Source organism: Danio aesculapii, chromosome 21 (genome assembly GCF_903798145.1).
Source record: "Danio aesculapii chromosome 21, fDanAes4.1, whole genome shotgun sequence".
Classification (NCBI taxonomy): domain Eukaryota; kingdom Metazoa; phylum Chordata; class Actinopteri; order Cypriniformes; family Danionidae; genus Danio; species Danio aesculapii.
In genome coordinates this window covers 32,747,260-32,773,542 of record NC_079455.1, presented here as the reverse complement: position 1 = coordinate 32,773,542, position 26,283 = coordinate 32,747,260, and the positions used below count along the sequence as shown (strand labels likewise).

The 26,283-nt window shown below is 34.6% G+C and overlaps 2 protein-coding genes across 3 annotated transcripts in view; one reads left to right on the top strand and one right to left on the bottom strand.

The window, feature by feature from the left end:
* Positions 1 to 10,731, top strand: part of niban2a (niban apoptosis regulator 2a) — a 50,824-nt gene extending 40,093 nt beyond the window's left edge. Inside the window, exons 9-14 of the mRNA XM_056446005.1 lie at positions 2,830 to 3,017; positions 3,919 to 4,074; positions 6,718 to 6,831; positions 6,916 to 7,023; positions 9,085 to 9,196; positions 9,285 to 10,731. Of these exons, the coding sequence (XP_056301980.1) occupies positions 2,830 to 3,017; positions 3,919 to 4,074; positions 6,718 to 6,831; positions 6,916 to 7,023; positions 9,085 to 9,196; positions 9,285 to 10,153 (1,547 nt within the window). The 3' untranslated portion in view covers positions 10,154 to 10,731. The remainder of the gene's footprint in view (positions 1 to 2,829; positions 3,018 to 3,918; positions 4,075 to 6,717; positions 6,832 to 6,915; positions 7,024 to 9,084; positions 9,197 to 9,284) is intronic.
* Positions 10,732 to 15,928: 5,197 nt separating this feature from the next.
* On the bottom strand, positions 15,929 to 25,824 carry slc31a2 (solute carrier family 31 member 2). Of its 2 annotated transcripts, none has more exons than XM_056447167.1 (4): positions 25,630 to 25,824; positions 21,713 to 21,779; positions 18,544 to 18,820; positions 15,929 to 16,871 (listed from the first exon to the last, which is right to left on the bottom strand). In XM_056447167.1, the coding sequence occupies exons 1-4, from the start codon at positions 25,633 to 25,635 to the stop codon at positions 16,706 to 16,708; spliced, it is 516 nt and encodes a 171-aa protein (XP_056303142.1). In that variant the 5' UTR covers positions 25,636 to 25,824; the 3' UTR covers positions 15,929 to 16,705. The 2 variants fall into 2 exon arrangements, with proteins under 2 accessions (XP_056303142.1, XP_056303141.1); XM_056447166.1 differs by lacking the exon at positions 25,630 to 25,824 and adding an exon at positions 21,915 to 22,121.
* Between the last annotated feature and the right edge of the window lie 459 nt (positions 25,825 to 26,283).

Genomic DNA, 26,283 nt, shown 5'->3' with positions numbered 1-26,283 from the left:
AAGTGCTGCATTATGCCATTTTAAATGATTTTTGGAGGTCTCATATGATAGATCTATCCAAAACCAACATTAATTTAGTCTTAATATACATTGCTGCTCTTTTATTTCAACCTCTCCTTTCTGAGAATGAGAGCTTTGTCAGCTTGTGTTATGTTGAAATCCATCAGAGCTTTCTTTAAGAGTTCAGCTCGATAAAGTTTTAAGCTTGATAATCAGCTGACATTCATTATGCAGGTATAGTTACTGTATGCCAGTTACATACACAGTGCCAAAACCTAAACATTATCAAATAATTGCTGGTTTAGAAGGTAGTATATGCTTTGTGGTCAGACTGACTCGCCATAGATGAGCTTTTCCCAATAACTCTATGTACTGTATGCTCACACAGTTGTTTTAGAAGACAAAATACTGCAATGAACCTTTTTTTTCCCGTTGTGAAGGTTTGCAGTACATGCATACTGACGTACAGATGTTTTGCTAAAACCTTCATTATATGTGTATAGTAAACAATCATATTAGAAAACATTGACATTTAACTAAGCATGAGTTTTCCTTTTCTAACCTTTTCTTGTAGTTCCTAATGGTCAGCTTGGCTTATCACTGATGGCATTTTGTCAATAGCAGTTTCACAGTATACTAATTTAAACTTGATTTGTTTGAGTTTCTAAATCTTTAGCTGCGCTCCTAATTTTTTGTAAGCAGTCCTAAAAAAAACAAAACAAAAAAAAAAAACGTTGTGCATAGAACTCTGCATTCACAGAAAAAGACTACTATGATACGAATTACATTTAACGTGTACACACATATTTAGCATATCGGTTGTTTAACCCAGGGGTGCTGGGTTTTTCTTATAAAGGGTCAAAAACCAAACTTTAGGCCGAAAACCAAGGCCGAAGTTAAATATAGTTGCCATGGGTTATTTCCTAATTTAATTATATTTAAAAATAACTGAAAACATTATACATTTTATTAAATGTATTTATATTATTATTATTATTTATAAAATTGTATGTATTATTATAATAATAATAATAATTATTATTATTATTATTATTATTATTATTTATTTAATTTTTTGTTTTTATAATTTTTTTATTTTTATTATTATTTTATTCATTTTTAAAATTAACTTATTATAGTAAACAAAAACAATCTCGTTTTTAACAGAATGGAGTTATACTAGTTTTTGCCTTGATTTGCTCGCAGATGTCTTCTGCGTGGTCCTCTATTCCAGTGTTTCCCAACCCTGTTCCTGACAGCACACCAACTGTATACATTTTCAACCTGTTTTCCTATTCACACACCCCTGAATCAACTCATCAGAACATTAGAAGAGACCCAGAAACCTGAAATGAATGGTTCAGATAAGGGAGACATCCAAAATATGCACTGTTGGTGTGCCTCCAGGAACAGGGTTGGGAAACACTGCACTATCAATCAAGTATTTAAAACAATATTTAAAAACTTAGATTAATTTACTGTTCATCAGCTTCAAACATTCAGTTTGCTTTTTTATAGCTGAGCAATAAAACAAACAAACAAACAAAAAAACAAAACAAAAGGGTATGTCAAATTAGAAATGACAATCTCTGTTAAAGGCATTCTCCCCAACACTCTCCATCATTCTCAGATGGGATGGTGGGCCAAATCAATAGAGAAGGTGCTCGCTGCAGAGCCACTTGGGTGGAGCTCACCTCAGCTCCGTCTTCTATAAGCTGTTAAGGTGCGTTCAACATGAAACACTGATGCAGCCGGCAATCAACGAGATTAGCTGAGCGCAGGCGGGGGCGGAGTTGAAAACAGAGCCGTCAAGCCGGACACTCAAATTTGCTGCAGTCATGATGACCAATCACATGGCGTGATCATTTATTTATTGCAACAAACTTTCAAAAGTTTATTTGTACTGTAAATCTTTTGTTGTTGCAATAAATAAAGCAGAATACAGTCTCTACGAACTATAGTTCATTTTTAAACAGTAAGGGAATTATGAGAATTAGGGGGAAAATGAGAGGGAGCATAACAAGGAAATAAATATCCACGAATAGGCCTATTAAAGCACAAAATCTAAAATATTTGTAAAATTATTTCATAAATTTTTGAAATATTTTAACTATTTAAAAAATATATTTTATAATCATATTTTTATATTTAATAAAATATTTTCTTTTACTTTAAGAAACCTTTATAGGGGTGTCAGGATCAATGATGATAATCAAAAGATGATACTGCAGTGAAATATTTGTAGTCTTTAATAAGCATGATGTGTACAAGGTAGAGATGGCATAAAATGTTAATTGTTTGTACTGAAATTTTGTGAGATGAAAGTTGTCCAAAAATAAACCCGAAACACGTGGTTGTTGTCATGCGGTGAACTCGGCCAATCGTGTAATATCACGGTGTCGTCATCGCAGCTCGTGTAGTCGCTCTTCAGACGCTGCACTGGCTGAATCGGTCAGCTGTTCTCAGACCGCTGTTGCAGTACTTTGAGCAGCATCAAGCCAGACAAAATTTCTAACTGGCATGCATCGCTTTAAGACCGATTTGGATAAGTCTGCATGAAGTCGTACGCACCTAATGTATACACCTACCCTGCCCCTAACCCCAACCCCCAGTGACATCACTTGTAGAAGAAGTGCAGCAAGGAGGAGCTGGAGCTCAAGCTCCTCTTTGCTGGAGCTCAGCTCTGCCCATGTGGCTCTGCAGTGAGCACCACTTGAAATTAAAAGGTTACAATGGGCCAACTTTAACCCACAGCTGCTACTTTGGACATCTTTGGTTTTACCATAAAGGAAGTTCTGTTTTAATATTTGTCTAATCCTCTGCTTGAAGCTTTGGTGTTACCCCGCATTGAACAGTTTGTGAGGAGCAAGATTCAGCCCTACATCCACTCCATCCTGGAGGCCCTCATGGAGCCCACAAGCAGAGGATTTGCTGAAGTGAGGGACATCCTTTTTCGAGAGCTGGTGGAGGTCAGCAAGAACACTATGAACGACAGCAGCAAAGACAAACTGGGAGAGGTGAGAAACCAACACGGGACGTAATATAGAATATACCTTGTAAACAGATTTTTTTTATTACTAAAAGATTAGTTCATCCAAAAATAAAACTTGTTTTTACTCATCTTTATGCTGTTTCAATCCCAAGAGATCTTTTTGTCTTCTGGATGTACTGTAAGTGGAGATTTTTAGATTAAATCCAAGAGCTCTCTGACCTTCTGTAGACAGCAATGTGCAGAAAAGGAACCAAAATCATTATCAGAACATTTTCATAAGAGCTAATGCAGCTATTGGAAACTAATTGGCTTGGTTCCATTTGATTTTGTTTTTAGCCACACAAAAAAACAGCTTGTTATGCTGCTTGATGTTGCAAACTAGTATTTTCATATATTTATGTACAGGTGTAAACAAACTTCTTTGTGTGGACCAAGTACTTTGAATTGGAAGAATTAAAACAATCGCAGAAATCACACTGCAGAATAAGTTCAATAGGAGAATACAGGCATATTTACTTGTTTATTTTGAAAGAGTTTGACTGCAAACAAAAGCACATTATGGCTTTGAGCAGTAATTCATACCCGCTGCCATCTGTTTGCACATATATGATTGCCCTTGAAGTTTTCATAAAAATGAGACTGCATGTGGTACCACAATGAAGGCACACTGTATAGTTGATACGTGAAATTCTATAGGGATCACTGGATGGCATTGTGTAGGATGTAATGGCAGTTGCAGTTTATCTGTGTACTGTAAAATGTAAAACAGGATTGTTGATGATAACAAAAGTGACTAACGTAAACACCTCAATCATAATATGTTCTTATTCAGAATGAGGTTAAACGCGTCCATGTAAGTGCACCCAATGTTCGCATATTCAGCTAAAATGAATGCTTCAATAAACGTCTCTTTACACTCGTTCTAGTATATGGACAAGATTTCCATGCTGGCCTTCCATCCGGTGAAGATGCAGAGCTGCTATGAGAAAATGGAGACGCTGAACCTGGAAGGCCTCCAGCAGAGATGTGACGTCTCCAGCCCTTCAGTGTTCATCCAGAGAGCTCAGATCCTCATGAGACAGGTCTCTCTGCTCAAACACGCACTCTCATTTTTACATATTCCATGTTGAAGGCCTAACATGTTTTTGCAGTACCTGGAACTTACACTTGAAATTAATTTGATATTAATCGTTCCATAGCCTGCATTCATGTTTTGGTTCCAAACAACAACAACAACAACACAAAAAAAGTGTTCATACATTAAACATTAAGCTAATGAATATAAAAAATAAATCTGAGATGCTGTTTGTTGTTGATGAGCGCCACCCTTAGGTGATGCATGTTTTTGCAGGTGTACTGGCTCTAATATGTAGCATCAGAGCAGTAACAATAATGTGTAATACTAAATGTGCTACAAAAACGATTACTTTTTTCAAAGCAAAAAATATTGACTGATAGTTTCTATATACAAATACTTTCTGAATATAAAAATCTTATCAGGCGACCTGAGGAAGGAATCATTTGATGACATCTTGAATGACTCCATTTAAATATAACTATATATATTTAAAAATATAATAATAATAAAATAATAATAAATATAATGAAAAAATATATTAAATATATAATTCAAATGCAAATGCTAGTCATTTTAAATCTTGATACTTTTTCCATTGTGCTTCAAACCACTAGGAATTATTCATAGATATATATACACTAGATATCGCATGCGGACCCTGAGCATACGTCAGTAGCACCACCAGTACAGTGCTCCTAGGAAATGATCATTTTGAGACCAGGCATGATCAGACTGTCTATACTAGATGTCGAATTAGACATTCTAGGCTGACACATTTATATTTACTGAATTACGAAGAACCACCTAAATGTAATTACCACCATCACTACCTTAAAACATATTCTGTTGGAATGTGGAAGTTTTAATACAATTAGACAATTTTTTTGAGGAGAGTTCTTTGATGGACATTTTTAAAAAGGTACTACCAGGAAGAATTTTAAGTTATTTATCAAAAATTGAACTGAAAAATCATATTTAACTGAATATATTTTTGTGTGAATTTTAAATATTTATATTTTATTTATTTGTCGAAGTAACTTTTTTTTTTTTTTAATGTAACACGTATTTGTTTTCATCATGTAATATTTTATGTATATCCTTTTTGCCACAAAATAGCCATAAGTTGCTGATGTGGCATTATATAAATAAATAAATACATACATGCATACATGCATGCATACATACAAACAAACAAACAAACAAACAAATAAATAAATACAGCGCTCCCAGGATAAGTCATTCAACCGCACTAGTCAAGAGTAAAGCCAGTGTGAAGATGCTAAACTTTAGCTCTGTGTACGGGTGTAGTAACGAGCAGACAAAGCATAAAGGCAGAACATTTGATAGGTAAGATTTCATTTTTTTAAGATTTTGTATGTTACAAACTTTTGTGCTAAACAAGTATTGATGATAATAGAATCACTTACTGCACTGAGCATAAGGCAAAGTAAATGAAATATGACTGCAGTGCTAGACACTTGTATTATTGTCGGCTAAGCAAACGAGACGTTCATAATGGGGATTCATTCACAAACGAATCGCTCCCTCTGTTATAATGAAAAGTGAAAGCAGGAGAAGGGGGTGTGTTTCAGGACATGGATTAGATCAAACTTAACAGGTAGGGAGGATAATACATTTCCATGCACACAAACACAAGCTCTTTGTCGGCAATGCCAGTGCAGTCACTTATTTTATCAGTGTAGAAAAGGGATGTGAAATTGTAATTTACGTAAATAAAAAAAATAAATAAATAAAAAAAACGGGAAAACACCCGATCGTGTGCGCGCGTGTGTGTGTGTGTGTGTGTGTGTTTCTGGCTCTGAATGGCCAGTCCTCCATTGCACATTGGTCCCACATGCATTTTAAAGGAGCGCTACCTTGTACTAAAATGGTGGCTCTATTGAAACCTTCCTTCCAATAAACAACAATAGCATAGGCCATGTAATAATGTAAATATCTATGGGATTTATCTCTTGTATCAGCAAGAATTCTGAATTGTGATATCTATTTATCGATTGTGATAAATTTGTTTTATGATCAATTATAAAAAATAAATAGTTTGATTTCATTTTTATATGAATGATTTTACACTGGCTTGTATTAGAACACTATTTTACCCATGTCTGTTTTAAAATAAAAATGCCACTTTCTTTTTTTCATTCTCTCACTCATTTTCATTCAATCAGTCAATGATTCACTGATTCATTGTTACTCGCTCCTTGATTAGTTAATTTGATTCACTCACTCTCTCACTGATTTATTAACTTACTGATTCATTTATTCGTTGATTTATTCACTCACTCAAGATTATTTTTTGGTAAATAGTTCATGGTCATCTGGGTAATTTATATGAACAGAATTTTAACTCCTTTATTATTATTATTTGGTATACAGGCTTCCACACAATTCATTCATGTTGTCTTAACACAAATTGATTAAGTTAACCTAATTGTTTTTACACATTTAAGTGGATTGAACATAAAACAACTAAGAAAATGCCAAAACCAAAAAATAGCAAGAATATTATTTTTATCTCAGGTTAATCTAAATTTTCTGCATAAATTTACACACAGACTTCTGGAATTTTACATATAAAGTACATTAGTTGATGATAGTCAGTCTAAAGTGCCTCTGTATGTGTATGCAGCAAATGGACGACGCCGTGTACACGTTTGAGCAGCTGCTTCATCAGAGTCTAGACGGCCACAGCGGAGAGGATCTGTGCAAGAGCATCCAGCGTTGCCAGGACAGAGTCCTCAAAGTCAGTCTGATGCACAGCTCCTGGATCACTGCTTTATTTTGACCCTGTTCTTCACTTTTAATTGTGTTTGTTCTTGACCTGCAGAAATACGACTATGACAGCAGCACGGTGAGGAAGAAGTTCTTCAGGGAGGCTTTGCTTCAGATCATCATACCGTACATGCTGAAACAACTCTCGCCGTCCTGTTGCCCGGTTCGTACAAGGAATCAACCTTTCTCTTAGTTTTTCAATATTTTTCTTCTTATGCCTTGCCACACGTGTCACATTTTTCTCCAGGGTGTATGCAGTGTCTTAAAGTCTTTAAATGTCCTAAATTTCAAAAACACAATGTCTTAAATTTAATACAATTTTGCATTGTAGGTAAATCTTTTAAACAGGTCTTAATTTTCCTCTGTTTATGTAGTTACCCAATCGGGCTGACCAATTATCAATAATCCATCTCAATCAAACCAATATGATGTAAATACCTTCCTTATAATAACATTTGTTTAAAAGTTCTCTGTGTATTTTAGACAAGCTGTACAAATTTAGTTTATTATAGTTTTTTTTTTAACTAGTAAATAATTTAACTGAATTTTGCTTGTCTTGACATTTTAAAAAATCTGGTTAAGAACTAAATTAAAATGGTTTCGATGAGACATGTTAAAATCTTTTTTCATTGGCCCAACCATGCCATTAGAAAAAAATCCTTAGCATTTAGTCCTGTATAAGTCTGAAATTTACTTTATAATGGTCTTGAAGGGCACTTATGGTGAAAAATCTACTTTTCAAGCTGTTTGGACAGATGTGTGTGTAGGTATACTGTATAGACCATCATATTGGGGTGATATAAACACACCCAGTCCTTTTTTTTTCAATTTAACAACTTTAACAAAATTTAACAAAAACAGTGGACCAATTGGAAAAGTTTTGAGACCGACCACAACTTGACGTAGGAGTGCGGTTCCCCCACCCACCAATATTGATTGACAGCCGCGCATTACCATATCCTTAGTTTGTTGTTTCATGTATGCCATTTTCAGCGTGTGAGTCAAAGCAATGTCGCCAAAGAAACACCTTGCTCTATTTTTGGATGTAAGGCTCATTGGGCTCAACACAAGAGCCTTCATCGTCTTCCTGCGAATGAGCAACAGAGATTTTACATTTTAGCAGCCATTTGCAGTGAACACGCAGTGAATGCAACGTATCGAGATGCGGAGCATTTAAAAACAGCTGATCCACCGAGTCTTTCAGCACTCTCTCCGAAAACACTCGATTGATCTCGGCTGGCGGATCAACATTCACCACGTGATCGCTCTCATCAGCGCCATTGTTTGTAACTTTAGGTGGGTTTGCAAACATGTGCACTTTTGCGTCTTCCATGAACTTCAGACGTTTGCATTTCTCCTGGTCACGGAATCATTATTATTGTTTGGAAACTTTATTATTAATTGGATCTTATTTTCTTTTGTCTTGTCATAACATTTTGTTAATAACTGGTAGTATTTTTTTATCATTATTATTACTTTTAACAGGTATTTAATTAATTTATTAGTATTTTATTTTAATTACTGTTTTGAATAATAGTAGTAATTATTTCTGTACAACAGAATTTGTTGATGTTTAAGAATATGTGTTTGTTGGTTGTTGAGCTTTGTTAAATCACACTCTCCATGCCAGATAAACAAAATCTAGCCCCGGATGCCAGATCGTCTTTTTCTCTGGGTATTCAGACAACAAGCCAGCCGAGTCGCTAACACCCAAACCTGTTAACCAGTATTCAAACTAAATTAACAGTCTCTTATCAAAATAAGAGTTGACCGAGAAAGCCAGAGAGGAGCAGAAGCAGGAGACAATGTAATGATGCTAAAGAAAGAGCTGAATTCATTGAATAATCTTTGTTGCGCATGATTCAGAATATCCACAAGTGTTATTATACCACAAGCAACAGCAATGGAAAATTACTAATCAAATCATTAAGTAATGATCAATAAAATGATATAATGATAATTATATAAATGAGCAATGATCATATGATTAAATAAAATAGTTAAGTGTAGAATAAATGAATATAAACAAATGAAAATAAAACGCATCACAAATGAATGGTTGCTTTCTTGAAGCAACACAAACATAAGTTTGCTACAAGGACTCTTAGATCCTTAGTTGGATTCTTCAGCTTCTATAGGTAACGGTCTAAATAATGGTTATTATAAAGCATTAACAATAAGGGTGGTGTTTTTAACATGACTTTTTTTTATCTTTTACACCTAGGATCTGCCCAAGTTCAAGGAGCTCATCTTTGAGGACTTCTCTAGATTCATCCTAGTAGAAAACATCTTTGAGGAGCTGGTCCTACTGTCCGTCACTAAAGACATCATGATGGGTGAGCATCTACGGCCCCTAATAAGACGTTTCTGAACCTTAAAGTGTTTCAATGCATTCTTCATTCATGCCTTCCTCCCATTTTGCAGCTGTGAAAGAAGCTGCAGTCCAGCGCAGACACAACCTGTACAGAGACAGCATGGTCTTGACCAACAGTGACCCCAACCTGCACCTGCTGGGTGACGAAACCATCGACTGGGGAGGACAGTTTGGAGGAGTCAAAAGCGAGAAAAGGGGAGAAGCTACAAACAGGAAACGCAAACAAATAGTGTCCATGATCAATATCGATGGGATGCCTTTGCCCTACGAGTCCTGCCAGGAGGTGCCAGGAATAGAAGGCATCCCAGAAGAAAACGAAGGACTGGATATAGTAACAGAAAGCCCTCTGAAAACAGCCGAGAAGAAAACAGGCTCTCCAGACAAAGTCAATGAGATCCGACACCTCATAAACCCTGTGCTGGAAGTGGTCGAACCTGCTGAAAAACATGGCTTGCCATTAACCAATGGGGTGTTGGCTTTGGAAGAGGGCGATGAGGTGAAACGCATCACTGTTGTGACAGAAACGCTGCCTCCCAAAATGGCTGACGAAGACTCCGAAATGACAAAACAGACACTAGATGAGCAGCAAAGTGTGTCCGCCATCGAGAGCGCCATTCAGCAGATCGAGATCGCCATCCAGGAAGACCCCGCCACCGACTCTGATGGAGAATTCGCTCAAACGTCGTCCGACTCGAGTCCTCGTCACCATGATGACAGCGGATTTCAGTCTCCAGCTAATGAGAACGTCGAGGAAGTAGAGTCTCAGCCTATCACAGATGAAAAGGAGGTGGACGCAGAGCAGGTGGTGTTAACTCTGGTGGAAACACCCAGCTTTGATTTAGACACTCGGCATGATGATGATGCTGCTTTGGGAAAGAAACCAGAAATCGATATCACAGGTGAAAGATGTTTGCTCTGAGTGAGGTTTGAATGAAACCTGACGTCTTTTTTTCTTTGTTTATGGTTGATATTTCAGCCAAGTTGGCGTTCATTTTAGTTTGTTTTATTCTTGCTTTAATTTAGATATTGAGAAATGTTTATCGTTAAGAAATGTGTGTGTGTGTGTGTGTGTTGAATATTCTCCATATATAGATTTCTATCACCTTATGTGCCTTCATATTTGTTTGATTTTATGTTGCTCATGACTCCCACACTAATGATTATTATGTGGCAGAGGTTTCATAAACTGACTGTTGATTTCCTGGGACAGTTCCAGTAGTCATTACTCGGACTGCAGTTTGATCGTAAACCAACACGCTTCACCTCTTTACATCAGCGAGGAGGTTAGTATTAATGCAAATCTGGTAAATGTCTTACTTACAGTGAAGTGGCTACGTTAGATGATCTCAACTACAGTCATATCTTGTTTTTTTTTTTTATGTTTCCGTTACTTGTGGACTTTATTCAAACACTAATTCATGTATTTATGCTGCATAATTAAGCACTTATACAAGAACTCTGCAAATGCGTTCAAATAAATTAAAGCTTTCTTTTTAATGTGTGTAGTTTTTACTTTGTGGAAATATTTAAAGTGACTTATCTTAATGACGGCTCTCTGTTCAGGCATTTTACAACAATGTTCATTCAAAAATGAAAGATAATAAGGTAATTTCTTCATCCACAGGCCATCTAAGATTAAAGGGCATCTAGTTTACCCCTTTTTCAAGATTTAAGCCTTTTGTGTCTCCAGAATGTGTTTGAGTTTCAGCTCAAAACACTCATCAGATGATTTATTAGACCTTTCAGAGCATTAGAATTTGCTGCTTTGAACACACTGTAGCTGTTTTTGTTGCGTGTGTCTTTAATGCTGGTTCTCCCTGCCCACCGTTCCCACGTTCCTGTCAGAGTGTGCCTCAGGCCCAATTTACACTGATACGTTTTAGTTTGAAAAGTTTTGCTACGGTTACGCCATCCGTCCACACTACACCCGAGTTTTTGAGCGCAGAAAACTGAGCATTTTGAAAACACCGAAGAGGCTGTTTTGATTTTAAAATGCTGCTGCTCCTTGTTAGTGTATATGCTAGTGTATATAGTGTATACTGAGACATCTGAAAACAGAGGTGTGGCTGCAGACATTCACCTATCTGATGGAGGCTTTCCCCCTCAATATTATGAGCACAAACTTTAGTCTTGCTCCCTTTCCTGAAGTTCAGACTTCGCAAGTTTGAAATGGAAAACAAACTCCCGAGGACACTTCGGGTAAATCTTCAAAGGGAACAGTGTAGGCTACTCTATAACCTCATTCGCATCACTCTTGCTACGTTGTTTCACTATCTTAACAATAAAATGAAAACATGATATAAGGAACTGCCTATTTTCATTTTGATATTTGCAGTTAAACAGACACTAAAAATGTTAAGAGGTTGTGTATCTACATGTTTATATGACCGTCATCTTCACTGTCTGCATATTTATAACAAAACAGAGCTTATAACATCACTGCCTCCTTTCATTTTCTTTAAATAATATGAAACATACCTTCTCTTTTGCTGAATATCAGATTTAATAATCAATAATGGCCATTATAAAAGTATAACGTACAATAAGTTTATACATTATAGGAAATAAAGGCTAGCGATCAGTCAATTAAGCAGAATCAGTGTACACGGTCAATAAATTAATATATTAACACTTTGCGCTCAGCCAAAACACATTACCTGAGAACAAGTAACAGATTCAAAAGACCAAAGATTCGTTAGATAGAGACCAGATCAATTAAATCTCACGTTTAACAACTATAGTGAGATGAAATCCAGCGGGAGATCCTTGAACAGTCCGACCTGCGCTGCTCTTATCTGGGGAGGTGTCCGCAGAGCACCCGTTGACTGCCTGGAGCTCAGACGCGCACATATGCTGCAGCGCATGCCAGAGTGTGTGTGTGTGATCACGTGATGTGCAGTGTAGTGTTGACGGAGATCTATTCAGAAATGCTAGGTGAAACGCCAGTGTGGACGTGGATCTTTTCATTCTAAAACGCCATTTTAAAACTAAAATGTGTTAGGGGCCTCAATCTCTGCCTCGGTTGCGTCAGATAAACAGCACAGTGACAGACATGAAGCAGATACCATGGGCCAACTTTGGCCAGCGGGCCCTAGATTGGGCATCTCTGCACTATACCTACACATGCTTCTGTCCAAACAGCTTACAAAAGATGATATTCATCATAGGTGCCCTTTAAAAGAAAAAGGTTTTAAAAGTCAAAAAACACATACAGATGAAACAAATCCTGATGATACACTGAGGACTTATGAAGCGAAATGCTCAGTCTGAATGTTATTTGCTAAATAATTACCTTTTAATACACAGACTCTGCATACAGTCCTCAACTATATTGTAAATAATGTTCAAGTTCTTGCATTGACCAATTGTTTCATCAGAAGTCAGAGGTATTCATTTTGTCTTGTCTGTATTTGTATATTTGACTCTGAATGTGCCAGTAACTTGCATTTTCTGAATCACCAAACACCATCATTTCAACTAATAATGGTTTTAAATCTTATTCGAGATGGTTTTGAGGGTGAGCAGATTTTAGTTTTAATAATGTGTGTTTATTGCTCAGACACACTTGTCTTGGACATTAGATTGTACTCCAGTTTATGTGTGTTGTAGAGATTGAAGTCATTACGATTCATGCAAGCAGTTTGAAGTAGGTTTGTCAGTTTGGATCATAGTTTGAGGAAAACATTGAGGAGTCCTACTCATGCACACATTTACAAACTGAAAGGGAAAAAACGGTCCAGTGCAGTTGCTAAAATGCATTTGTGTGAGGAATTGAGTTGTTCTGGGAAGTGGATGTGGGATTGTTCTTTTTTTTTTACTAGAATGAGGAAAAATGGTTAACTATTCATTACGTATTTATATTTGAATGTTTTCTGCTTGTTTATCTTAAAGCAACATCATTTAGCTCCTCCCACATTTGTCATTGGCTATCTTTATTTATTTTACGAGTTTGTTCATTGTGATATATTCTAAAGCTTCTGTTGCATTTGTAAGGAAGCAATGGATAAATAAATGACTTATTGAAATGACATGCATGTTGTGTTAATTTATTTAAGATGTTTCCATGTAATACTTAATTCTTCAAGTCTTAAAGAGCCCCTATTTTGCATTATAAAATGCCATATTTTGCTTTTGGGGGTCTCCAACAATAGACTGATATTCATGCAAGGTCAAAAACACTTTCGATGTCTTATAATATTCATATATTTTTACCTAATTATCCCTGCGACTTCCATATGATTTGTTCAGCGATTCATTTGTTCCCAAACCCCTCAACGCGAAGCTAATCTGCGCTGATTAGTCTGATGACCCAGTCTGTTGTGATTGGTCGTCTGCGTTCAGCGCTAGACAGAGAGAAACGATCACCATGGTCATGTAGTAGAGAGTATATGAGAACGAACTTTAACCCTTTATTCCCCACAGCCACATGTCTGGCAATCTCTGGGTGATTGTCATCTTCGTGTCATGATCAATCCCATATGATGCCCCACGCTCCGCTAGTGTCTAAAGGGAAAGGCGTGTTCACGTTATACCAGAACTAGTACATTTTTGGCGATGCCCTGTATCAACGCGTGTATAGGCAAAATATCCAAACAAAGGACTAATCATTCATCTGACCCTAAGTCCACTCAAAAGAATAAATGGTTTTAAACACAGAACACTTTCAGATTTAAACCTCAGCTGGATGTTTCCGTTCACTTAGAGCGGTGGTACACACTGCATGGATAGTAATTTTTAAAAACTCATAATAGGGGCTCTTTAATTCTTTTAGTTTGGTTGGGGGAAAAAAGCAGTTTCTTTTTTTTTCCCCCAAGGAAAAACATTTTAAAAAATGTTTGTTTGGTAATGTATATATGATTTTGCATTAAGAGGATTTGGGTAAAATTAAATCTAGTAATAATCTATTTTTTTCACTGTTAATTTCAATAGGATTTTTCAGATTAATATTGTTTTTATTATTTGTTATACTTTTTTAATTAGTACAGAATATCTAATTAGAATAGAGACTCTCCCATTCAAATACAATTTTGAGGAGGCAGATTAGCACCACCTGGATGAGGGGAAAAAAACAAACAAACACTAATGTCAGTGTATCCATTAGATGTCTGAATAGCTCTCCATAAAACATGAGGATCTTTTTCACATAAATAAACATTTTTTGTTATAGGTGTGTGTGTTTATTTCAGCCTTTTAGTCAAAATTTCACTGCTGTGAGCTTTTCCTGAACTGTGACGGTTGTTGTTTTTTTTCACATTGTCAACTTTGCTCTATTACAGACACGATAGTTCATAGCTGTGTGCGTCTCTGTGTTTGTGGTTGTGTTGATATACCACTTAATTGTTGAAGAGGGTCACTCCTTCACTGCTGTGAGCTTTTCCTGCATTGACAGAGTTATTGAATGGATTTCACATGTTCTCAAAAATTTGCTCTGTACTGGAGTTTTTATAGGTGTGTTTGCCTATAAGGGTGTGTGTTTGTGTACGTGGGTGTGTCGATATCCCACTCTTTTTGTTGAAGAGGGTCACCCCTTCACTGCTGTATACTCTTTTCAGCATTGTGGCTGATTTGTAAACTGTACACAATTTCAGAAATAGTTTTTTTTGTTTTGGACATTTCCTATTGATTTCCTTTGGTCGGTCACTTTTGACTGAAAGAATACAAGTGTGACACTTTTTTTATGCCCACTTTGCCTTCTCCAGTCTTGCCCAATTTTTTTCTTTTTAAAAACTGAAAAAGTCACAGTTTCCGATAAAGCTGTTGTTGTTTTTTAAATTCTAAAAGAAAAACAAATTGGGGAGACCCAGAGAGTTGAGAACTATTATTTTATTGAATGGCTTAAGAACAAACTTGTCTGTTTATGCCTTTAAATGGTACTTTTATTTTTATATATATATATATATATATATATATATATATATATATATATATATATATATATATATATATATATATATATATATATATATATATATATAAATTATTTATTAGAAATTAGTTATTTTAAAAATGAGAGAAATTTTTGAAATTATTTTAAAAATGATCTCCATTTACAGTTTTTACCCCCCTTCAATTTTCAATTTTTTATTTTCTTTTATTTTAAAAATCCCAAATGATGTTTAACAGAGCAAGGAAATTTTCACAATATGTCTGATAATACTTTTTCCTTAAATTTAAATTTTTTTAAAAAGTAATTTTAAGGTCAAAATTATTAGCCTCTTTAAAAGCTATAGTTTTTCGATAGTCTGCAGACTAAACCATCGTTATACAATAACTTGCCTAACTACCCTAACCTGCCCAGTTTACCTGATTAAGCCTTTTAAATGTCACTTTAAGCTGTATTATTTACTGTCATCATGGCAAAGATGAAATAAATCAGTTATTAGAAATGAGTTATTAAAACTATTATGTTTAGAAATGTGTTGAAAAAAAAATCTTCTCTCTGTTAAACAGAAATTGGGGAAAAAAAATAATTGGTGGCTAATAATTCTGACCTCAACTGTAGATGGCACTTGAGAAATATGAAAAAAAAAAAAAAAAGAGTTTCACAGGAAGGAAAATCATTTTGTCTACAATGTCTAAATACTGGAACTAAAAGTTCACATACAAAATAGGAAGCACATGACCGCTTTGGCTGAAATCTAAAATCTGTACGGTGCAACTTATCTCCTCTATACTAAATAACAGAGACAGAAGAGTCTGGACAAGATCATTTAATCTGATAAATCCATTTTAAAATGATGACCACTTGCAGTAATGACCAAACCAACGAAAAAACACCTCTGTGTGTCTGTGTGTGTGTGTGTGTGTGTGTGTGTGTGTGTGTGTGTGTGTGTGTGTGTGTGTGTGTTTATGACCAGCACATTTAAATGTTTGCGGTGAGGATTGCAGGTCTCCAGTTTCTTCTCAGTCAATCAGTTTCAGTGTCTCTGTGCTCCTGCTGAACATTAACTAAGGCCACATGATTTGCATCTCTCTTCTAAACCAATGCTTTTGTTCCCCATTCGGCAGTCATTTCCAACATGACTAAAGTACGCCTGCTTTTGAGTCATGTAGGAAGTTTACTGCAACGCTAATATCAAACGTGATGTTATGCGATTTCCCAAAATAACAACCAGCAGCTAAACATTCATTTGAGTGTCTGAAAAATTAGCTTATTATTTATATCAGTAGAAAGTCTAAAACAGTTTTCACGTGTTCAATGTGATGTTCAAATTTAAAATCACATTCAACACCAATCTTAATGTAAGATAATGTGTTCGCAATGAGGTTTCGCAATGAGTCTTTTAAACCAATTTTACAACTGGTTCAAGTAATAAGTGCATCATCTTTAAAAACACAACGTTTAGATGTCATGTCTCAATATCGTGGGCTCACAAACCTGGCATGGCAAAAATCTAAAACCTTTCTTGTTGCTCTTGAGCCCTCAGTGTTTGGAGATCAACATTTTCTGGCTGTTTTAATTCTTTTCTTCTCAAGTGTGATTCAGGAGAGGAAAAGCCACAAAGTATCCCAAGACGGATCCCGTGACTACACCCAGGAAGATCCAGATGTTGTAGGACATGACGCAGAGCATCAGCATGTAGCCCAGGGTGACCTGGACGATGTGGATTGCGGTCTGGAGACAGTGCAGGATCCACCTGAACACACACACACACATGAGGAGCTCTGTTAGCTGTGAATGCTGGAGGTGTGAATCATCAACTCTAAGGCCAGTGTATTAAGTACTGCTGTTATTTGAATGTCTGATCAGCCAATCACATGGTAGTTAACGCATTTAGGAAGGTCAAACTGAGCATCAGAATCAAGAAAAGTGATTCAAGTGACATTCAAAGTGGGATCTTTGTTGATGACATGATGGGCTGTATAGAAATTGGGCTTTAGGCATTGCTCATCTACATTATTGGGATTTTCAGGCACGACCATCACTACAGCAGAAAAAGGAGAAATCCCCCCCCCCCCCCCCCCCAGAAGTTTTTAATCCAGAAGTGCTGCTAATATTATTTATTTATTTTTACAATTTTCAGTTGTAAAGTCAGTATTGAGAGAAACAGCAAAAAATTCAATTACAACTCCGAAAAATGTAGACAAAAGAAATGTGAGAAATTATCAATATTATTTTACTCGCATTCTGGCAAAAGTCAATATTGTCATTTATTTTGTATATATTTTTAATGTATTTTTTACATTTCTTTTTATTTTTTATTTTATTTTTTTAATTAATTTATTTTTATTTATTATTTTTCAAATTCTGACTTTTTTTGTTTGTACCTGATAATCACAATTGAGTTTACAAATCGAAATTGACAAACACAAATTTGAAATTCTAAGAAATTTGGAAATGTATAACCCAAAATTGTGAGCAAAATATCTGAATTGATCAAAAAAATTCCAAATGCTGGAAATTTACGGGAAAAAATGTCAAATTTGTTTGATTGTAAAACTAATGCCTTTTGTAATGTAAAAAATAAACAATTTAAAGGTCATTTCTGATAATTTACCTCCATTTTTAACCAGTATTTAAGTATGAATGACATCTTAACATTAAAAAGATTTAAAATTCTATTAAATTCATTAAAAGTGGAATCTTTGATGACATGATGTGCTGGTCTGAGTATTTTAGAAACTACCGATCTACAGTACTGGGACGTTCAGACACAACCATCACTAAAGTTTACAAAGAAGGGGCAGAAAAGGAGAATTTCTACTCAAGTGCAATTATTATTTAATTTTTTCTGCCTAAAATGTGAAGATGTAGCCAGAGAAGTTGCAAAAAAAAGTCTGAATTTAGTTGTTTAGTTTTTTTTTGTTTTGTTTATTTCACTAAATCAGGGATTTTATTTATGAATTTGGCTGTTACAGAGTTAAAATGCTGTATTTTTCTAAGCAATTTAGTAGTTTTAACCAGGACTGAGGCAGATTAACAGATTTATGCAAAAAAAAAAAAAAAGAAAATAATGTATCCGATGCATTTTTACAGCAGTTTAATTCAGTGAATGTTTTTATTCGGAACATAACAAAAAGGTAGTAGATTTGCCCAGAGTGTATCGCTTTTTTTATTCAAAGCATTTTCTTAAAATATGTGTCTAAATAATATTTGTCACCAAAAATCATTCTGCTAGCTGAAACACAGAATAGTTATGGACAAATTAAAACTCAAAATCACCCCAGAGTGGATGAAAACCTCCCTAACAGCACATAAGGGTTAATGTTAAAGGTACTTTTTTTTTTCCCATCTCGATATGCATGATCAAAACATTTCTTGGTAAGCTGTTGCTCATTTGTGTTTTCTGAATGTCCTGTGAGCATCACCTCCTCCTCTTAGCAGCTGTACTGGAGTCAGCAGTGTTGCCTGTGTTCTCAGTGGGAGTTAATGAGACCTCAGAAGGGCTGTTGGCCAGAGAACCGCTTCCCTCCTGACACCTGATGACAGTGGCAAAGCAGGACTGCTTATTTTGAGAGAATGACATTGCAGTGGAGGGACTTGTGTTGGGGGATTGCTTCTGTTTCCCGATGGTGATTTTCCACACTTTCAGAAGCTCGTACATCACTGTGAGTAGCAGAACTACAAACACTGACAGCACCATTCCTGTAGAAAGACAAACAAACAGCTATCAGCCTTTAATACCTTCAATTAAAATTTCAAAATGATGGTTTTTAAACCGTTTAAGCAAAAATGTTTGAGTTTAAATATTGGCCTTCAGGTTTATACAGGCAAACTTAATTTAATAGTGGTTAAATGGTAGTAAATCATATTGAATTGTTTTTTTAAATATATATTTTAATGTTTATAAAGACAGAAAGTGTTTTGAATTTATGAGCTTCTCTGGCTTAAAGGCAAAACTAGATAAAATTAACAACATTTTGTAAATATCTCTTTTCTATAATAATTTTTTTTAAAATCATCAAAAAAAGACATTTCTTTTATCAATGACCCATTAAATTGACTCAAAATAAAGACAGAATTGAATTGAATAATGAACTGTCGATTTAAAATTTTTATTAATCAAAATAAATTTTGTGGTCTTTCACAAAAATATAAAGCAGTTTAACTTTCTCCCACACTAATAATAAGTGATGAATAACAGGTTTACAAAGACAAATAAAATGTATTTAATTAATAATAGTTATAGTAATATCCATTTATTATTATTATTCAATTCATCACTTTCTGCACAATGCTTAAAACAGTTGCCAGCTAAGTACCTAAGCAACAGCTCTGCATAATATTGCTTTTTTAAATGTTTTTTTAAATGTTCCATTCATGATCCTGTTTTGCATGTCATAGCACATAATTCGATTAACGTCATTGCGTCAACGCGCTATCCACATTTCCTCTGGAGTTTCATGTAATTTTGGATGTTTCATTTTTAGTTTGTCAACTTTAACTGCAGTTTGGCACCTTCACTTTCATTCAGGAACATTTCATGCTGCCCCTGTGACAAATGAGATATTGGATGCGAGTACGAACTGCTGGAAGAGTGTTGTTTTAATAGAATTTGATACTGCACGCCCATCCGCATTTCGCGATGCAGGTGTCTGTGGTCCTTCACTGATTCGGTAGGTGCAGAGAATTATTCAAACAACTGTGTGTGTGTATATATAGACTATCCTGTTGCAAAATGTGGTAATAATCCTACACGACAGTAATAGTTTGATTAAGGTTTTTACATCTGGACTGCACTTCAATAATGCAACTGAAATCAGCATACTCCACACATGTCTTAATTTGATTTCTGTTTAGTTAGATTATGACCTTAATTAGATTAATCAAAAATCGCTGTTTACATGGTAGACTCTTAATCAGAGTATTGTCTTAATCATATTAAAATCGGATTATTGGTGACCATGTAAACATACTCATTGTGTCTGCTGCAGCCAGGGCATGGCAGCAAAGTTCCTCAATTACTCCAGAATGAGAGTATAGTTCCTAGTCATAAACACCTAGAAAATAGTGTACCAAGACTGACAGAAAATAAAAAGTTACTATGTAACTACAGAAAACTCAAGATTTAGATAAATAAAAAAAATCAAAACTATTTTTTGAGAGAGATGCTAATGGTCTAATGCGATTCAATTACCTATGCTATGCTAAGCTAAAAGTGCACCTGCCAGATCCAGAGATTGGCGGAATGGATTGAAAATTGGTGAAACTTAACTGTTCAACTCTAGGTGACTAGGTGCCCATTTCCAAAAAAAAAACATGTAGAGAGTTTCCTTTAATGGAGGGGTGTCCAAACTTGGTCCTGGACGGCCGGTGTCCTGCAGATTTTAGCTCCAACTTGCCTCAACACACCTGCAAGGATGTTTCTAGAAAGCCTAGTAAGAGCTTGATCAGCTAGCCAAGGTGTGTCTGATTGGGGATGGAACTAAACCTTGCAGGACACTGGCCCTCCAGCACTGAGTGTGGGCACCCCTGCTTTAACGCATTAAAAAAAAAATGACCCACATCCATAGAGGTGGAGTAAAAAAAAAAAGAGCCTAATGTCAAAAAAAAACTGAACTGACTGACCTGATATTCTGATTTGAAGCCAAAGGTGAAAATGACACTTTTATGTGAGCCATAACACCTCACCAACTCCCTGAATCTGCAAACGTTTGATTTCTACCCCAGATCATTAACCACTCCACCAGTCAAAGTACATTGTGAATTATTACAATATATTGTGTGCAATGTCACTCGAGCAAGACTGCTGCTGTATTGTGATTTGGTTGTGGGTGTGAAGGTATTCACACAGAACCATGTTCATTTGAATAAAGTGTCATATAAAATAATGATGCATTTGCATCTATTTTGCAGCATGAAAAAAAGCAAAAAGAGCAACATTGCGTGAAAAATAAAAATAAAATGAAAAAATTTGAATCAACATGAGGTTAAAAAAGAATATATTTAATAAAATAAATGTAGACGTGTGTCTTTGGCAGTTACCTAAAACAATTTGTTCACACTTTAAGGTTTTTGTTAAGGTTGAAGTTAGTTGATTACAAAGAATGAACAATGCTTGTACAGCATTTATCAAGCATTGTTTCACATTTACTAAAGCAATATTAATACTTTATTACTGTTAACTAACATTAACAAAGATGAATAAGTACTGTAAAGTTAATTGTTTGTTAGTAAATATATTAATATTAATCAATGCAACCTTATTTTAAAGTTTTACCAAGAATTAAGCAATTAGTTGAATTACCTATGATTAAAACTACTCTAAACTAAAATAAAATTAAAACAGATATAAAAATAAATGAACCTTGTAAGAAATAATATAATACAAAACATAATACACGTATAAGAAAAATATAACATGAAAATAACACATGAGGTAATTCATTCACAGGACTATCCCTTTAAAATGAAATCACATGTACAAGAAAACAAGTTAAACAACTTTAGTTTTGAACGTGCAGGAAAAAAAAGCAAGATTGTTGAATCGAAACAGTCATTTTGTGTATGTATAACCATGTTGGGTCTTGTTTGTACCTGCAGGTCCACGCACATCCCAGAAATTAAACAACAGCGTGACATTACTGGAACCTTCAAAGTACATCTGAAAAAGACAACACAAGCAGCACATAATAAGCAGGCTTGTAAATATTGACGTGTTTCCATTTAAGGACCGACGTTGTTTTAACCAATCCCAAGGGAAGAGCCTATAAACAGACATTAATAACGCTTCTATTACCTTGTCAAAACAGCTCATTTAACCCTGCCAGTGCATAAAGATCTAATCTTAATCCACGCTGCAAAGAACCCAATGCTACCCTCATGCTTATCGTCACATTTTCTATTCTAAACTTGATTTTCTTTAATGATCCGATATCTTGGAGATCAGACTGGATTGGTGGCTGATTCAGCTTTTCCAGTCCTTCGTGCAGGTGTGGAAGAGGAAGCATGAACTCGTGACACATCATGAGTTGCATGAAACAGCACCTTGAAGACTGAAGCAAAAAAAAGCTTGTAATAGCAAGTGCGCAAAAGGAGACAAGGAGGTCCCTGTTGTGCTTAGGATGAACATTCCATGTCCTGCTGTAATCAAGAGTTCATCTGCTGTCCTGTCTTCACAAGCAAAATTTGAGAATTCCGTGCAGTCTGTTCAGAGATGCGGTATTATGTTGTTAACTGAATCCAGAATACGAAGATGAGTTTGACTTAAAATAACATGGAATTTTACAGACAGCATTATTATTTACATTTAAATAATTAGTGCTGGGCAAAGATTAAATGTGATTAATACACTGTAAAACCCAACAGTCAACTTTATCAAATGAATTGAGTGTAGTTAACTCAAAATTGACTGAAAGTTAATTCTACTCATTTGAAAAGAGTTTTGAACACACTGTTGAAGGTAAAGAGTTGATTAAATACCTTGTTACTTCAACTTAAATGGGTTAAGTTCACAGTACTCATCTCATAAAGATTAGGTTTTTAACTCGAATGGTTTGTTGCAATCGCTTTCCTCAAATGGTTTGAGTTACCTTCATTTTTTGGGGTTTTACTGTGTAACATCTAAAATAAAAGTCTGTTTAAATATCTTTATGTATATCTGATACTACACAGAAACAAAGCTATACAAAACAATTTTGTTACATAGATATTCAAATTTATATCAAATTTGTATGATATACAGTGCTCAGCATAATTATGTACACCCCATTTTGAAAATGAATATTTGTATCTTTCTCAGTAATAGGCTATGTATTTTGGTGCATTTAAACAAAACATATTTATTAAACAGATATATTTATTAAAGATTTTAGTCACCAAACATATTTAGAAATTGAAAGACAATACAATTAAATTCAAGCTAAATATTGCAATAAAATTAATTACAACCTACAAAATTTCAACCAGTTTTTTTTTTCTTTTTTGCTTCTCAATTTTTTTTTCCTCTTTTAAATTTGTATTTAATATTTTTATATAACATATATTTGGGTGTATTCGTTTTTGGACCGTTATTCTGTTAGATGAGCTCCAGATCTCTAAATATAAATATTTTTTTTAAGTGTGTACATACAGGTGTGTATTTATAAATACATATTAAATACACACTTCACACACATATATTATGTCAAAGCAAACTTTTATTTTGGATGTGATTAATTTTGACCAGCACTAAAATTATAACACATTTTATTTCAGTATATAAATATTTGTTTTATTTATTTTTCTGGATTTTTTTATATTTTTTTTTCTAGATTTAAAATATGTTAATAATTTAAAATGCATGTCTAATCAACTGATGTCATGAAACTTATTCAGTTTAACAAAGAAATCATTTTAGAAGTTTTATTCATGTTTTTAAAAAATGATTATTGTTGTTGTTTATTATAAAATTATTTGTTGTTGAACAAGTCAATATGCTACATATAAAAAATTTAATTCAATTCTAGTCTAAATATTTTAGTAAATAAAACAGATGTTAACTAAATTTTAAAAAAATGTGTGTTTAAATAATTTTTTTTTACTGTTGCCATATCGTAATGGTTTCCATTTTAGTTAGTTAATTAACTTTATTTGTCCCTGTAGGGAAATTTCGTTTGCAGTATACACTCACAGAGACATCTGACATTTGGACATAGGACATTTGTCCTATTTCTTACGCATCTGTAAATGCAATATCGACAAATTGATGGTAACAATTGGAAGGTGTTTGATTAAAGGATGTCTCTCACCATTGACAATCATGATAGCCTTATTTAATATTCTTTCTTTCTATATACTATCAATGATGCTCTTTAGTTTTAATCCCATCAATTTATTGGCTGTTGTTTCCACCTTCCCCATTAACCTCTTCTGGGCCTCAAAAGCATTTACATACCAACAGATTACACAAAATGTTGCTGATAAAAGCACTATAAAACATGATCGACAATATGTTGTCAATATTAAGAGACAATAGTTTCTTTAAAAAGCAGATTCTCAGCTTTTTCCTTACAGTCAGTCCATACATCCCACTTAAGTTTGTCCAATATCACACCCAAATATTTAGAATTTGTTACTAACTGAATTTCCTCCCCATTATTTAATGTGGGATGAGTTTAACTTTGTGCTCTCTCTCTCTCTCTCTCTCTCTCTCTCTCTAAAATTAATAACCATCTCCTTAGTTTTAGGAATATTTAGGAGATTTGAATTTTCACACTAGTCTAAAAAGAAGAACAGGCCCGTGTTTTTCCTTCTCTATATTTAAAGGGCTCATCAAAGGGGTATCATCTGCATACTTTACAATATATCTGTTTTTAAACAGAAATACAATTAAAAGCAGATGAGAGATCCAGAAATATAATTTTGGCATTAGTTTTCGGTTTCTCACATTAAATTCTCTACATTAAATGAGTTAATGTAGTTTGAAAGCAGAATAATTCATTTAAACTGTTTTTAATTGTTTTATGGTCCTTTTAAAATTTTTATTGTTTTATATATTTCCAAATTATGTTCATTTTTTTCCTCCTCCATATTAAATCTCAAGGATATAATAACTTTACTGTAAAACTTGCATTGTGTATTGTCCAGCACAGCATATCTTCTGTTCTCTAGACAGATTGCCATTTGCCAAACAGAGACAAGTGTCTTTTGATACAAGTGTGTGGCATCAAGGACTTTCCAGTGTTACCTCACAGCAGCTGTGTAAGCTTCTGCATGAATATTCAATATGTCTTTTATTTGCTTTGTAAAATGCTGTAGCTTAGTAAACTTTAGAATTAGAACTATAAACAGGTCAAGAGAGTAATCAAAATTGTACAAGAGTAATTCTGTCATGTTCAAATCTTGCAATGAGGTAAAACTGCACAAGGCACAAGACTGTCATTCTTTGCAAAGATGTACTACTAACTATTCATATAAAATAACAACGTCCTTAGTTGGTTAAAAAATAAAAGTTGAAACTGTTGTTGGTTATTACACTAACACTGCTTTGTCTATCTGTTTGTTTGTTTTTAACAGATGCATTTATGTAAGTGGCAGAATAAAAATGTAACAATAATTAGGTTAAGCTACTTGTATAAAAAGTCCACTCATTATTTTGGAGTCCAAAGCAAAACTAGCTCTAATTGACATGGGTAAAATCAATAAAAACACTGTTTTGTTTGGTTTACACACTCTAAAACGCTGGGTTATTTTAACCAATTTTGGCTTAAGTATTTTAATAAAATTTGTAGCCCAAATTTAACTAAGCTGTTGAGTATGTCCATATGTTACCCAAATTTGTATGAAGTAAACCGACATCTGTATTTACGTAAATGACAGCATAAAAATGCAAGAACAAAACAGCTGATACCTTAACACGTAATTAAAACGCCCGCACATTTTTATGAACTCCAGTGTGAAAAACTGACAATATTTTGCAAGCGTACGTTCAATAATTAGCATAAATCTCAACGTACACACCGAGTCCTACTTACATTCATGATGAACTGGCTTGTAGTCCTCAAAAGAAGAGTTCAGGGGAATTTAACAGAGACGAAACGTCCCTTATGACAAAAATACAACTTTCATTAGCAACTACCCTTCAGCGGAACATGTATCTGTCCTAAAACAGTAGCTCAACAGCTGACAGGCACTCTGCCCGAAACAAAACGAGTGCCGTGCCGTTACAACATCACGAGGTTTTATTTATATGTGACGCGGAGGACTCTGGGAGTTGAAGTCCTGACGCTGCCATGCGGAAATGCTCTTTCATAAATACCAAGTTATTAATCGTATTGCTCCGCGAGGCAAATTTCATTGGGCTGCATTAATTAATAATATAGATTGGAGAAAAGCTTGGTTTTTGCCTCATAAATACTTCCTTCCTAATAAAACTAAAGAAATTCACTTTAAAATATTGCATAAAATATATCCGGCTAACTCATTTGTTTCCAAATATGTTGATATTCCAAGTAGTTGTACATTTTGTGGTAAGGATGAGGAAACTTTAATACATTTATTTTGTACATGTGAATTTGTTCAGAAATTTTGGTTTGACCTCTATCGTTATTTAAACACCCCTCCTACCTTTGCACAATCTTTTAGTTTAAAAGAAATTATTTGTTATTACTCAGAATCTTCACATAAAT